The 17,014-nt window shown below is 30.2% G+C and overlaps 1 protein-coding gene across 1 annotated transcript; it reads left to right on the top strand.

Moving 5' to 3' along the window:
• The first annotated feature begins 275 nt into the window (after positions 1–275).
• Positions 276–9,032, top strand: LOC122589441. Its single transcript, XM_043761734.1, has 15 exons — positions 276–364; positions 2,595–2,989; positions 3,079–3,304; positions 3,624–3,866; positions 4,794–4,906; positions 4,974–5,072; positions 5,178–5,265; positions 5,351–5,580; positions 5,692–5,876; positions 5,967–6,499; positions 7,490–7,591; positions 7,666–7,963; positions 8,059–8,207; positions 8,281–8,565; positions 8,643–9,032. The coding sequence occupies exons 2-15, from the start codon at positions 2,691–2,693 to the stop codon at positions 8,850–8,852; spliced, it is 3,060 nt and encodes a 1,019-aa protein (XP_043617669.1). The 5' UTR covers positions 276–364; positions 2,595–2,690; the 3' UTR covers positions 8,853–9,032.
• The last annotated feature ends 7,982 nt before the right edge of the window (positions 9,033–17,014 follow it).

Here is a 17,014-nt window from a genome sequence, read left to right as displayed (position 1 = left end):
TACCACAAGCCACCAAGCAAGCAAGCAATCAATTTTTCTTTTTATTATTATTATTTTTTTAATTTTTATGAACAACGTATCTCCCTTCCAATCCAATCACACACATTTTTCCTTTACCAACTTTCAAATACTTTTTCTCCCCCACTATTTTTACAAGCTTTTTTGGCTGCCCCTCTCTCCGTTCGAAATCACACACACATTTAATATATGTATGTGTGTATGCGTGTGTTATGTATATTGTATAACACTCTAATATAAAACCGAATAATAATAAAATCAAAAGCATATGCTATTGAATATATATTGATTCCAAATTTGACATTATAGCTTGATTTCACTTCCAGCTTTTTTATTTTCGATCCAGGTACTCAATTTCTCTTTTTATTTTCTAATTAGTTATTTATTGATTTAAATATATGTTAATTTTGTAATGTGTATACATGTTAATTTTAATTATAATAATTAGGCTGATTGATTGATTATTGTTTTTCAGAAATTTAATTAAACCCTAGCTATGTTGGTTTTTTACTAGTTATTTTGTTCCTGAATTTTGCTATTAATATAGATACATGTGTTTGTATGTATGTGTATTGTATATATTAGTGTCATTGCTGGTGCAATGTACGGTGTGTTAAATATCTTATTTCGACTAAGTAAGAAGAGTAAATTTTATAAATGTAATCAAAAGTGTATTTCTTTTAAGTATGTTATAACTTTGAGATATGTTAACTCAAATTCTCAGTTTCAATTAAGTTGCATATAGAAAATGGGGTTGTCTAATATGCTGTTAACAACAAATGGTTATCTGCTGTTTCATCTCACATTCAAGGAGTGGCTAAGTTTTTATTTCATCACCTGGGAAAATTAATGTGAGGGCATGAGGCTGATGTTTGCAGTATATAATATTTTCCCATAGAAAATTTATATCTAATAAGATATCTCAAAAAAATTATCGAACGGAGTACATAATATATATTTTCACTATTCAGATATTCATATTCATATTTAGTTAATGGTAGGTTACCAGTTATTACCAACATGAATGATATTTCCAACGACATCTAAAAATATATTAGAAACTTAACATTCAATTAATGTTTAAACAAATTGTAAAGATTGACTTTGGTTAATATCGATAATCAGTACCAACCGACTTTAAGACTTCCGAGTACTGTTTCTGGTAACAAATCTTCAAAGAAACATATCTTTTGTGGATGGTTAACAAACCTAAACTCAATGTTATTTTATGTAACCATGAAGTCTCTCATATAATGAATTATCAAATTTATATATCAACCCTTACACACGCTAATTGGATTATGTTATTACGCATTATAAATAAATGTAATATGTATAAAGATTGGATATTTATCTATAATTTACTGAAAACTGGGATGGAGAAATATACTTTTCCATCAGTTAGACTATCTCTATGATGTCGGTTTGCTAGGGATTCTGATAAGATGATGTACGCTGTAAACGAATTATATGAGCACAATTCACAAATGATAGATCTTGTTATCTATGTAATTAATAATATAAGGAACGTACACAGTACACATTTTGTAATAGTGTATATTATTAGTTTCTTTTTACGTAATAACTTAGATAAGATTAGTAATTGAGCGAAGCAAGATAAAAGAAACATAAGAAATTTATAAAAGTATGATTAACGAAATGTAGGAAAGGAAGAACCCTGCGAACAAACTTTGCTTTAAGAATTTAAGTTGTTTCCTATAGCACTCTGTCATCATACATGAACATTTATGTTTTATATACATCAATACTATATGTTATATATTTATAATTACAGCAAAGGGTATGAGTCCACATTTACATAAAATGTACTAGCTAAATAATTAAATCTAAAGTAGAGTAAGGATGATGGTTGAGTTTGTCTCGTTAGAGGCTTTGAGATATCTTTATGGTTTGAATGTGTATATGAACATGATGGTTAGGAAATAATAGTTGTAATTACTTGTGATGTAACTTTAATTTAATGTAACTAGCTTTTGATAATGTACAAAGAATGAACAAGATGGTTAGGATATAAAGAGGCTAATATGGATGCATAATGTTCTGACAAGTGTCTTTTTAATATCCTGTTTTAGTATATATGAATATACACACAAGCACACACAGTGATTAAACTTTTTTTTAGTGTTTTCTGGATTTAGACTTACAATGATCAAATTGAATTTTTTTTGAGTGTTCTTACCGTTCTCATTTTGAACGCAACATTATATGTGCGTGTCATAATTGGAAATGTTGGTTTAGTACCATTTGGAACATATCCGTGAATACAGTCAGGTGTACGAGAAAAATCTACTTATGGTCATTCAGACACGTTGATATATTACACCTTAAATACGCGTGCTTGATGCACCACCTGATATATTACACCTTGATGCTTAATTATTTTTGGTCATTCAGACACGTGTCAACAATAAAATTTGTGCTGACTTATGTAAATATTTTGACTTTACAAAAAAGAAGAAACTTTGACTTATGTAACTTATATGCATCACGTTTGATTCCTTTTTGACAATAATGAGAAGTTTAGTAATTTGTTTAAATTTGTATTTTGATTTAAGGTTCTGGAGCGGGTGACTATATTTTCGGTTGATTATTGCTAAAAGTACATGAAGTTGTAAATTGAAAACCTTGGTTGTTAGCGATAAATCTTGAATATGGGTACGGATAAGCAGGCTGTTGGTATACTAGATACATTAAACATGGAGACGGTTCGGACAATTCTAACTCATACATACCCGTACCCACATGAGCATTCTCGCCATGCGATTATTGCAGTAGTTGTCGGTTGTCTGTTTTTTATTTCGTCAGATAACATGCATACACTTGTTCAGAAGTTAGATAACAATATCAAGTGGTGGTCTATGTACGCGGGTTTACTTGGGTTTTTTTATTTCTTTTCATCTCCGTTTGTTGGGAAGACAATTAAACCAAGCTATTCGAACTTCAGTAGATGGTAACTTTCTCTGATCCGACTTTTTATTACTAATTCACACATTGTAGGTTTTGAATTTTTTTAGTTATTTGGATATTTATGGCTTGTAGGTATATAGCATGGATATTAGTGGCAGCACTTTACCATCTTCCTAGCTTTCAGTCCATGGGAGTAGATATGAGGATGAATCTTTCATTATTTTTGACAATATTCATCTCTTCCATTTTTGTTCTCCTTGTTTTCCATTTAGTATTTCTTGGCCTTTGGTATATTGGTCTTGTTTCTCGTGTGGCTGGAAGGAGACCCGAGATCCTGACTATTCTTCAAAATTGTACTGTAAGTCTCACATATCCATATTGTACTGACATCTACTCTAACGTGTTTGAACATGACCAACAAGATCAACAAAGACAGTTAGTTGAGTGTTGGTTAACTTTCCGACAATTTAGATATGTTTTCAGATTTAGCCTCTATCACTTAAAAAGTAAAAAGGTTCCCCTTTGAGTACATTTCCATGCCTAAAAAGAATTGAACAATTTCTGATTTTGGGACATTTTTAGAAAAATACAACATTTTTTTGCTTTTTTCGAATTTATCATGTTCAAATTACAGTTGCCTTATGGTCCTTGTTTTCATGGGCTTGCTATCCATGTAGGTATTAAGTCTGGCCTGTTGTGTATTTTATAGCCACTGTGGAAATCATGCTCTGAATGAAAAACCATTTGGGCGAAAAGATTCTGGGCTGTTTTCTCTTTGGAGAAAAGGAGAGCGGAGCGAATTGCTGGCTAAATTTCTCAAAATGTACGAATTCAAAGATGAAGTATGCAAGTCTTGGTTTGCTCCAGTTGGGTCTGCCCGTGATTATCCACTACTTTCTAAGTGGGTTATATATGGAGAGGTATGGTTTATTATTATTATTATTATTATTATTATTATTATTATTATTATTATTATTATTATTATTATTATTATTATTATTATTATTATTATTATTATTATTATTATTATTATTATATTATATTATTATTATATTATTATTATTATTATTATTATTATTATTATTATTATTATATTATTATTATTATTATTATTATTTATTATTATTATTATTATATTATTATTATTATTATTATTATATTATTATTATATTATTATTATTATTATTATTATTATTATATTATTATTATTATTATTATTATTATTATTATTATTATTATTTATTATTATTATTATTATTATTATTATTATTATTATTATTATTATTATTATTATTATTATATTATTATTATTATATTATTATTATATTATTATTATTATATTATTATTATTATTATTATTATTATTATTATTATTATTATTATTATTATATTATTATTATTATTATATTATTATTATTATTATATTATTATTATTATTATTATTATTATTATTATTATTATTATTATTATTATTATTATTATTATATTATTATATTATTATTATTATTATTATTATTATTATTATTATTATTATTATATTATTATTATTATTATTATTATTATTATTATTATTATTATTATTATTATTATTATTATTTATTATTATTATTATTATTATTATTATTATTATTATTATTATTATATTATTATTATTATTATATTATTATTATATTATTATTATTATTATTATTATTATTATTATTATTATTATATTATTATTATTATTATTATTATTATTATTATTTTTATTTTTAATTTTATTTTTTACATTTTGTGGTACCCAATATGTAGGATCTACTTATTTTTCAAGTTGCATTTCATTGTTATTTTTTTCTTTTCTTTTTCAGTTTTCTTGCAGTGGACCATGCGAGTCATCAGATGAAATTTCTCCAATATATTCGTTGTGGGCGACGTTTATTGGTCTATATATTGCTAATTACGTTGTCGAAAGATCAACAGGGTAAGTGAGTTTATAAGCTGTGAACATAACTAGCCGTTTCTTTTCTCATACATATTCTAATCATCAGATGGGCTCTTACTCACCCTCTATCTGTCAAAGAAACTGAAAAGTTGAAGAATAAGCAGATGAAACCTAATTTCTTGGATATGGTTCCTTGGTACTCAGGGTAAGTCCACCGTCTTTATGCGCACATATGTATGTGCGTTTTTTTATTCTTATAAATCAGAATTGCCGGTCACTTATAAATTCATAAATAAACATTGTGTTGCAGAACATCAGCTGATTTATTCAAGACTGTTTTTGACCTCCTTGTATCTGTTACTGTTTTTGTGGGGAGATTTGATATGCGCATGATGCAGGTTTTAGATTTTTCTTTTATTTTAAACACGAGTTTTCTTCTACCAGAGTAACTTTTTTACTCCTGAGTTGTGGTTTGTATTGTAGGCAGCAATGAGTGGGGCTCATGAAGTGGATAAACAAGAAGGTTTTCTATATGACCATTTTAGTGAACGGGATGACTTTTGGTTTGATTTTATGGCTGATACGGGTGATGGTGGTAACTCTTCATATTCAGTGGCTCGACTTCTTGCACAACCTTCACTTCATGCTTCACGTGATGGTTCTTTAGTTAAATTGCCACGTGGGAATCTTCTTCTCATAGGAGGTGATCTTGCGTAAGTCTGCCCTGTCTTATTAGTGCTTCTGTTGAGTTAAATCCCACATTTAGTTTTAAGTTTTATATATTTTTTGTGCAAGTAATGGTTATTCTGTGGGGTTTCATGCAGGTACCCTAACCCATCAGCATTCAATTATGAAAAGCGTTTCTTTCGTCCGTTTGAGTATGCTCTTCAGCCACCTTCATGGTATAAAGAACAACATATAGCTGTAAACAAACCTGAATTACCCTCTGGCGTTTCTGAGCTAACAAGATATGATGGCCCGCAGTGTTTTCTTATCCCTGGAAATCATGGTGGGTTCTTTTTTTTTATCCAAAGAAAAAACCCCTGAGTCTAAAATTTTGTTTCTTTTAAGTAATAGGTTTATATCCTGTTTATTTCAGATTGGTTTGATGGACTTCAAACTTATATGAGGTACATATGTCACAAGAGTTGGTTAGGTGGATGGTTAATGCCCCAAAAGAAAAGCTATTTTGCTTTGCAGTTACCAAAAAGTTGGTGGGTTTTTGGTCTTGATTTAGCACTTCATTCTGATATTGATGATTATCAATTCAAGTTTTTCTTAGAGCTCATACAAGAAAAGGTTAAAGAAAATGATTCAGTTATCATTATGACACATGAACCAAATTGGATTCTTGATTGGTACTGGGATGACGTGACTGGGAAGAATGTCTCGCACCTTATTCGTGATTATTTACAAGGCAGGTGTAAACTTCGAATGGCTGGGGACTTGCATCATTATATGCGACACTCATATGTTCCATCAGAAAAACCTGCTAGTGTGCAACATTTACTTGTTAATGGGTGTGGTGGGGCGTTTTTGCATCCTACACATGTATTTAGTAATTTCAATGAAGCATATGGAACAACTTATGAGACCAAATCAGCTTATCCATCTGTTGAAGATTCAAGCCGGGTATGTAGAAATGTCAAACTAGAGGTGGAAATGTGGGCTGGTTAGTAAGGGTTTTGGTTGAAACAGGCCCTTTCTAGTGTGGTCAAGGTCTGCCCCGGTTTGGTTTGTTAACTTTTATGTATAATTTATCCATCAACTATGGTTTCATGAATAAACATTTGAATAAATGATTTAGGATAATAAGTAATTAAACATTTGAATAAACGATTTAGGAGAAAATTTGCGTTAAGAATGGACTCTGGGCAATGTTCAACTTGTTTGACCTGTTCTCCTTTTAGCTGAAAATTTCTGATTAACCTGTTTCTTTTAAATTGCTACCCAATTTGACCCATTTATTTATGGAGAAAGGTTAGGTTAAGCATGCAGTACCTATCTTAGGTAAAGCAGGGGGGATTATGTAAAATATAGGGGGAGGTTATATAAAATTCAGGGTTGGGCTTTGTATGTTTATCAAATTCAAAGGTTTAATTTGTAAGTTTTTTTAAAGTGGCGGTACCTAAGTTTGGGTAAAGTTTGCAGTACATATGTACTGTTGGCAGTGCATAAATTTAGGTACAATATAGTTGAAATGATTTTCCAAACTTTCACATTTGATCCTTGAACATGTTAAAATCACATGTATGGACCCTGGTTTCTTCTTAGCTGTACATATGATAGGTACAACACCACAATACCTATCATTACCCCTTTATTTATTGGGGGAATCATATGTATTTGGGTACTGCAAGGTGATTTTCAGGGGGCATTCATGGGTATTTATAATACATGAAGGTTAATTTTGTAACTTTTGTATTTATTTTTGCAAATGCTGTACGGCTGTACACAGTACCTAATATTTTCCCTTATTTAATTTTATTTATACGTGAATTATCAAGATTACCACCTCTAGTATGCAACATTGGATATGTAGAGTACTAGAGTTCGTATCACATCATTCTCGTTGTTTATTCACTGCATATGTTTCTTTGTGTGGAAAATTGCCATATGCAGATTGCTCTGGGCAACATACTGAAGTTCAGAAAGAAAAACTGGCAGTTTGATTTCATTGGCGGGTTCATATACTTCGTCTTGACCTTTTCAATGTTTCCACTGGTATGTTCTTCTTAATTTTGCCCTTTTTTGGGAACAAAAACTGATTATTGTTTTCTTTTATATCTTTTTTACAGTGCAAGTTAGACCATATCCTACAAGATGATACATTTTCTGGTCACATAAGGAGCTTTATTAGCACAGTGTGGGAGGTTTTTATGTACATGCTTGGTCAATCATATGTATCCTTTGTGGGTGCGATGTTACTGTTGGTGGCTGCTGTCTCGTTCATCCCGTCCAAAGTTTCCAAGAAAAAGAAAGTAATAATTGGACTTCTGCATGTTTCAGCCCACCTTGCTGCAGCTTTAATCCTTATGTTGTTAATGGAACTGGGTGTTGAAACCTGCATTAGGCATAATCTGTTGGCAACATCAGGCAAGGCTTTTCTTTCTTCATTATAGTTGCCATTCTAATAAAATGTTTCATGATTTACATGACATAGTTTATTCTATGCATAAATTTTATCTCAGGTTATCACTCGTTATATGAATGGTACAGAACGGTGGAAAGTGAACATTTTCCAGACCCGACTGGTCTTAGGGCTCGAATAGAACAATGGACTTTTGGCCTATATCCGGCATGTATTAAGTATCTTATGTCAGCTTTCGATGTTCCTGAGGTTCGATTTATTTTTTGTATTTTGATCAATACTTTTTTTATTCTTTTGTATTAAATTAATTTGCAATTATTAGGTCATGGCTGTGACCAGGACTAGCATATGCAAGAACGGGATGGATTCTCTCTCTCGTGGGGGTGCAATCATATATTATGCCTCTGTGTTTCTTTACTTTTGGGTGTTCTCGACTCCAGTGGTGTCTCTCGTCTTTGGAAGCTACTTGTACATTTGTATTAATTGGCTTCACTTGCATTTTGACGAGGCATTTTCATCACTTCGCATTGCTAATTACAAGTCGTTCACACGGTTTCACATCAAGGAGAATGGAGATCTTGAAGTTTTCACTCTTGCAGTCGACAAAGTGAGAAATCTTTACATCGTTTTCCATATTTTCATGTTTGTTCTTCTTGTTTAAATAATGTTTCCACCGTGCATTAGGTTCCAAAGGAATGGAAGCTGGATTCTGATTGGGATAACGAGTCGAAGCAAGCGCATCTGTTGAGCCATCACAGAAAATATCCAAGTAAATGGAGGGCAAATTCTTTTCATCAGGACCCAATCAATAATCTCCGGATTGTTGATCATTTTGTTATCCAACCATCTAAAGCAGAACTAGGAGTAGAAAATGGACATGTTTCCCACGGATGAAGTATCTCTGTATACCTCAAAGTAGTTTAGAAGCATCGTTAAGTGCATCCATGGTAAGAAAAAAATGAAAAGAACAGAATAGAAACTAGAAAGAAATGTAAAGTGTAGATGGCCAGCCATTTGGTCCAGAAATGATTTGGAGCACTTGCTTATGTATCCACCACAGTATATATTTGTGTATATCATTTGCTATATGTAGCCATATAATCCAGAAAAAGTATCCCCCTCCCCTCAGGAATATGCAGCACATCTGCATGTTGGAACTGCTTAAATGAAGGGTCATTGACAGCTTTCGGGACTCATACAGTCATACCAATTCTTGATTTGTTGGTGTGGTGGGTTCGTTTAATCTTGACCTGTTAACTGGACAGTTATATGTACGAAAGCTGTAGAAAAAATTGAACTCTAAGGTTCTACAAAACCCAAATGTCAGTAAGCATTTTGACTCCTTTTCGTTTCTTGAAGCAAAAAAACATAGTATCAAAACTTTAGGGGAGACATAAACCTACCTTACTTTTTGATAAGTGTATTACATGTACAAAGAACTGTACATTTGTGCGTTCTGAATGCCACTCAAACAAAAACTGGTTATCTTGTGTTGAATACTCGAATATATATATATATTTAGGGTAACATATATAATGTCTTAGAGATTGAATTAATTAATTAGAATCTACTTAAGTGACAACATGATAACTAGATATATACCCGGTCGTTGACCGGGTTAGAACAATATATAGTTAAGAATATACGAAACATGTTGAACTTTATATACAAAGATAAAATAAATTGACAAAAGTGCAAATATCCAACTTTTATTATTAATGTGTAACGTAAAACGCTAACCCCATCAACCCTAAACCCATCCACCAACCTGCCAACTTGATTATTTTAGGTTGGTGAGTTAGTTTTGGGTATCTGGTTAGTAGGTTCGGATTAGTTTTTCGACCCAAAATTTATCAAGCTAGATATTTTCAACTCGTCAACCTGAACCCGATCTTATTATAACCCCTATACAAATAAAAGACATAAAAATATTATAAAAAAATATCCAAACTTGAAATTAATCCGTTAACCTCCCAACCCAGCATCCGTTTAGCCTATCAACCCTAAACCCGTCCACAAACCTGCCAATCTGATTATTTTAGGTTGATGAGTTAGTTTCAAGTTATCTTGTTAGTTGGTTCAAGTTAGTTTTCCGACCCAAAATTTATCAAGCTGGATATTTTCAACTCGTCAATCTGAACCCGACCTTATTGACACCCTTATACGAATAAAAGACATAAATAATCTTATAAAAAATATCGAAACTTGATGGGCACGTACGTTATTAATATCAGTTTAATAACAGTTATTTTAAACAAATACCTATATCCGATAAGAAAACGATGGATTGAATTTTATTGCATTGTCGGGTGTCGGGTTTTCACGGCTCTGGCCGGGTTTTGACCCCTGCTCATGCCTAACACCGTTATCGTCACGCTGCCATCCGCTGCCACCAATCACCAATGCCGCATTGCACTGCTACCCTTTAGTGTAATAATAACAACTCAAAAATATATGACTTGAAATATACTATATTTACTTTTAATTTAAAAATATATATGTATCACCCACTGAAACCCGATCGACCCCGAACGCCAAACTGTCTAAAACTTTCTACCCATTAACTTAGTTTTTTTCGGAGTCTGGGTTGAGTTTTCAAGTTGTTAGGTCAAGTAATTGAGTGACTTGACCCAAACCAAAACCAACCTCATCAACCTTATTGACTTATTTGACCCAAAACCAACCCATTTGATATGTCGACTCGTCAAGTCACTTGACCCAAAAACAACCTGTTTGACTTAAAACAAACCCATTTGATGTCAACTCAAATGACCCAGAAACAAACCCATTATAATAAGTTAGGTCATTTTTGAATACTTGTATATTAAAATTGTTTATACGTAGTGAAAAATCATTTTTTCACGGGTGATTTCTACGCAAGTGCATAGGGGAGAATAATGTATTGTGTATGTATATCCATATATGTATGCATTTTACGACCCTCAATATAGTACAATGATTTCCAAATATACTCACAAGTGAATGAGGAGATTGAGGAATAAAAGAGGCAAGAACTAATCTACTCAATATATTTGCATATATAACACTACACACTTATTAATGTGAACATTTTTCTTCACACTTTTAAATATGAAACTTTTAAATTTTTTTCATACTTTATCGTGTAGCTTATTTGCACACATTTTTAAGTGCGGATGATATAACAAATTTGACACAATCTTCAAAATTGTGTAGAATAAAGTGTGCTGAATTAACTAATTTGTTGTAATGGATTGCTATTTTTTGAATGAATCTGATAAAAAAATTCTTTTTTTTTCTTTTAACTTCATGAGCAATATTATATAAATTCAATTGTGCATCTGTAGTCTGAAGTTAATATAGAAACCAAATATCTGTATTATATGTATCTAAAATCAACGACATTTATAGCATATATTCGTATCGAAGGAGAGTATATAGTTAGTTTACGGCCAATTTTCTTCATTTCATAAAGACATAAACTCCATTACTACGTACAATATAAGGGAAATGCAAACTCCTTAAGACTAATTATGCCCACTACACTAAACTAAAGGAAGATATACATGTAATTTAATTTAACGTGGGAACATGAAAACTATATGCAAGTACTGTAAAACTAAATTGAACATGAAGTTAGACTAATCTGTTGACCTTTAAATAGGTATTAGTTAATTAAAAAAATTTACCATAATTAAATATCAAAGTTGACTTTTAGTTTTAATGGTGGAGATTTATTTGTTGGTTATTTTTAATGGTTTGGATTAGAAACAATTTTTATTTTTTTCTCTCTATATATATATATATAATTGCATATAATCTATGTTTAATGAAACTATATTGATTTGATAAAAATAAATACAAACTAAAGCGTCTAATAATGAACGTATCCAACATATGAGTATTATCATAAATAGTAGCATAGGAACAATATTTGCTGCATTACTTGTTAAATAACCACTATTAATCTTCTAAACACGAGACTCATCATCACTAAGGTCACTTAGTTGCAAGGTTTGGATATCAACTAACGATCTAACAGAAGTAGTGATTCCGTATAGGAGCTCAAGCTAAATGTATCTTCTACTCCATAAATTCCAAGACTGTTAATTTGTTGCGAGTAGGGATCATAAGCAATCAGCTGTTGATCATGATTATTTTGTATTATAAGTTGGCCATTCTTCCTAAGTCCCACTATATCCCATGTTGCAGACGGTATTTTTACTCTGAATAGCATCGTAAATGATCTAGAACCACCATTGTCATCTTTCATCCTCCATACTCTACAAACTTGTTTATTGGTTTCTTTTTTCCATGTAAGTACAACACGAGACTCCCTTAGGTTATGTAAGGCATTACCAACACCAATCAGGCCAACAACATCCAGGGCACGTCTTATATAAGACGGCAGATAAATTCTTTAAATTCTTCACTAATCAAATCAAACGAAAGAATTATAAAATTATATCCATTTTTCGAAGCGGCAATCCAGTAAATAAACCTACCTATAACTACCGGAATAGGACTACAGATACCAACAATCCTTTTCATAATACTTCCAATAAGATTAATATGTCTCCATGCCCCTGACCTTAATGTAAAAACCTCCACTTCTTGAGGCCGAAAGTTTATTAATTAAATTAATCTTAACAATCTTAGGATCAAGAGTGTCAAGACAAACCCCAAAACCAAGGACCGTACCTTCTAATGTTCCACGGTCATCTGAATAAACAATCACATTAGGAACGGGAACAGAAACAGATTTTCGGATTATAGGATTCAAGATCGATAACAACAGAATGATCATCGTCGAAAAAGCATAACAAGCCACGAGAGGTACCAGCTAAATTCTCTGCAGGCTCATCATTAAGCCAATTTGGAACATTAATTATGGATTGTAAAAAATTAGTATCATCATCATCATCATCATCATAGTCATCGTCAACAATGGAAACAACATGTTGTTTATAATGTGACTTTTCATCGAAACATATAAGCAGATGTTGCTGATCATCATCATCGTGCGGATGCCGGATGGAAGAAAGTGTAATCAGTAACAAACTTAGAGCTACTGATAAAAAACTTCCATTGCTTAATTACAAACTGCTCTAAATCTTAACAATGATTTTATAGGAAGATTTTGTATATATCTTTGTCAGCTTTTGTAATTCGAGTTTGATTACGACTAGCTAGGGTGTTAACCGCGTTGCTTGCTGGGAAGTATTACAAAAATATATAATTATGGAGTATTATTACACTATTATTTTTTGGGTAATGATCAATCCTCCTAATTAGTTAGCCTAAAAATCCGACATGTGGAAATTTAGACGTGAGATTAGGAAAGAGAATTAGTGAATTACATGTGTTAACAAGTGAATATATTAGGAGGATTGGTTAGAAGAATTTATTATTTTCTTTATTTTTTTCGTTCTTATATTTAATTTATTTTCTTCTTATACTGTTGTACTAGATTAAGCCCCTATAAAGATTTCTTAAAAACACACTATCAACAAACCCTATTACTTTAACAATATGAGAGTACAATATATTATTAGAATCAAGATATCAAAAGATTCTTATTTCTATTACTCAGTTTGAATGATTATTATAAATATCAAATCTTGTTACATTAAATCTCTTATCTCTTTCACTTTGGAAAAAAAAAAAAAAACTCTTATCTCATATATAAATAAAGCAAAGTTATGATAACATTAATATTTTTTAAAATTTTTTTATTGACATCATTAGACATTTTCTTATTAATTAAGTATTTATTTTTTTATCTAATTGATCAATGAAATCATCTTTTAAAATTTTGATTTTTAATCCTTTCATAAAAAAGTTTTTCAAAAATATCAAAGCCTAATATCTTTCATGATCCAAGCTTATATACATGATGTATTTTTTCTTAGAAGTACATGATGTCATTTTTTTTTCTTTTCTTTTTTTTTATTTAGACATTTTTCTTTTATTTTTACCTTACAAAACAAACCAAATTCTCTCCCTTCATATTCTCATTTCTTATAATTTTAGGGAAATCATCTTTTGTTAACACTCTATCAGTCTGTTGTGGTCAATATACTCTTCAATTTTACCGATCATTATTTGGTATTTTTAAAATATTATTTATTTATTTTAATTCCAAAAATATTGTTTATTGTATATCCTATGAGGTTTTATAATTTTTGTTTATAAATAAATTGCTTTTATGTTTTTATTGTGGCTTTTTACATTTTAATTTTAAAAATCATTCCTTTTATGTTTCTAACTATGGATTTTCATGTTATAAATAAATATCTTGTTAGAACACTTATCTTGCCAAAAAAAACTTAGTTTAATTATTTGCATACTTGTATTTTTTTTTAAAGTTTTTGTAGTCTCTATATTTGTTTGTGCTAATGTTTTTTTTTTTGTCCTAAAACTTCTCCCGAATCGACAAAAATTCCGAGCATGTCTGATTAAAGTATATCTTGTCTTTACCACAAGCCATTTTCCAGCTAAGAAAAGTTTAAGTTTTGCACATATGCGCGAGTTTATAAACAATAACTAACACATTCGTTTCTTTAAAGTCTAAACCATTTTAGTGCAACTCTTTGTTAGTAACTTTATACATTTTTTCATATTAAATTATAAATATATCAACAACACAAATAACACCTTTTTGGGTAAATCTTTTAAATAACCCGGTTGATTAGTATGTAGGAAAATAGAGAGACAGAAGATCAATATTTAATCTATTCAATCAATCCCTCATCGATCCTTTTTCACGTATATATATAGTTAATTAACAAAAACATCCCTCAACTTTGATTCATTCGAATACCAGCTCCAACTTCAAATTTAAGATATTGTCCATAACTGTCCCTCAACTTGGTTATAACATATGGCTGCTATTAACTTTTATACTTTTAAATAGTACCAAGTTAAGACCGAGAAAACAACTCGTTTCTCAACAATTTCCTTGAACTCCTCCATCAAAATTTTCATTTGTTCATATTTTGTTAGTCGAATGATCATCTTGCTTTGTTGATCTTGTTGTATGGTTTTCAACCGATTCCTCAATATATCTACTTGTGTTGAAGAATACGTCTTGACATAGACTATCAATTGTAGAATTTTGTCTCATCTCTTGATGTTCACTAACAATTGATCACATCTCCCTCCTATGAACCATTGATTCACGTATTCCCACCTCATATTTTTGAAACCTTTTGAAGCAAACGAAGTAGTAAGAATAAGAAGCCATTTTCGTAAAAGTAACCTTATGCAAAGAAAAAGATATTACATAAAAGGTCACTAATACTTGAAATATGTGTACATCTTTTAAAATTTTGTAGTCATTACTAATAATATTCTAAAAAGCAAATTGTATAATGCAAGTTATTAAGATGAGGTACAACTAAACTTGATTTATGTTACCCTTTCATTTTATATATTTTATATGCACAAACTTTTTGTTTAATATTTGTTGGTCACCTATTTTTAGGGCACGTTTGGTAGGAAGAAATTCAAAGAAATAAAATAGAGGGAAATGAAATTGGCTGAGAAATTTAATGAAATTTTTTGTTTGGTAATGACAGAAAAATTTATCTGAGAAATAAAAAAAAATCATTTCTTGTGTTTGGTACGCAAGACAGAGAAATGAAAATAGAATTTTATTACACTAATCTCATTATTTTAATTTTATAAAACCCAATATAAAAAGTATACAAACATCACAAAGTATAATTGTTTCTTTTAATAATAAAAAAAATATTGTAATAAATTAATATTAATAATCGATAATAATACAAAGTGAAAAAAGAAACAATAATGTTTCACAACATCTTATGAGTTCTGATGCTCACCTCAGGATCGGTGGAGTGGTGATGATAGAATGGCTTGAAGAAAAAAGTATTCTAACAAATAAAGCAAACCAATATATAAATTTAACATTATCACAACAACAACAAAAAATCCCCAAACCAAAAACCATAATTTAGTGGATGTAGAAAATATTCATTTTGATACAAAAATTACATTTAGAAAAACAGAAAAATTCTTACTGACTTTTGATAAAGGAATCAAAAGCATGAAAAACCTTAAGTCCTCCATTGTTTTCGTTTCATGGGATGTAGCACAAAGAAACATGTGATGGACAATATAATGAAGGTTGATAAAGGAAATAATGATATTTTTGGCTTTGTATTGGAAAATGTGCCTTGCATGTGAGTAAGAGTGCATTCTTAAATTTTTTTTTAAAGGATTAGAAAATTTCTTTATTTTGCATTATTGAGTTTTTATTTAAAGAAAAGAAAGGGGAAGAAAAGAAAACAAGAGTGTTTTTGATGTGAAAACTTTCCTTTCATTTTTGGGAGAATTTAGATGGAAAACTTTTAAGTTATGTGTATAATTACTAGTTTACCCCTATTAACTAATAACAACGTTATTAGAAAAGGACATAATTGTAAATTTATAATTTTTTTCCCTTTCTTTTCTTTCTAACTCAAGAATACTATTAATTTTGTATTTTTTTTTTTTTAATTTTTCATGTAACTCGAAAATGACTTTTTTTGATATATAATTTTTTCCTTTTCTTTCTTTATCCAATCTTCTCGAGAATATAACCTAAGACTATTATACCTTTTTTCTAGAGCCAAATCCATTTCCCTCAAAATTCAACACACAAATATTATAGTTGTTAAGTTGATTTCTTCACAAATGCGATGGAAATAAAAATACAAAGGGAGCTATTTCTCTCAGAGAAATAAAGGGAATTATTATCTCTCCATGCTCTTTTTTCTCGGCTTCAACCAAACAATAGAAATGATTTGATTTCCATTTCTACCTTCCTATTTACTTAGACCCATGACAAGGTGTCTTTCAAATTTTACTCATTGAAGAGTAATTCTTTTTTTGTTTTTTTGACCAGCCTCTTTTTATCTTTAATCTAAAAGTTTCTATTACAAATATCAAATCTGGTTACACATATGCTAACCAGGTAAACGATACACTGAATAGAGAGATAGAAGATGAATATTTAATCTATTCAATCAATCCCCATTTCCCATCGATCCTTTTTCAAGAGTATATATTAG

This window comes from Erigeron canadensis, chromosome 2 (assembly GCF_010389155.1).
Source record: "Erigeron canadensis isolate Cc75 chromosome 2, C_canadensis_v1, whole genome shotgun sequence".
NCBI lineage: Eukaryota > Viridiplantae > Streptophyta > Magnoliopsida > Asterales > Asteraceae > Erigeron > Erigeron canadensis.
The sequence above is the reverse complement of the archived record's forward strand: the minus strand, read 5'-3'. Positions and strand labels throughout refer to the sequence as shown.

What these genes read in the sequence shown, in the direction of transcription:
- LOC122589441 (XM_043761734.1), top strand. Translation starts at nt 2,691, where the DNA reads ATGGGTACGGATAAGCAGGCTGTTGGTATACTAGATACATTAAACATG. An exon ending in CTGTTGAAGATTCAAGCCGG is followed by an intron (nt 6,500 to 7,489) that starts GTATGTAGAAAT and finishes TGCCATATGCAG; the next exon opens with ATTGCTCTGGGCAACATACT. An exon ending in TCACTCTTGCAGTCGACAAA is followed by an intron (nt 8,566 to 8,642) that starts GTGAGAAATCTT and finishes ACCGTGCATTAG; the next exon opens with GTTCCAAAGGAATGGAAGCT.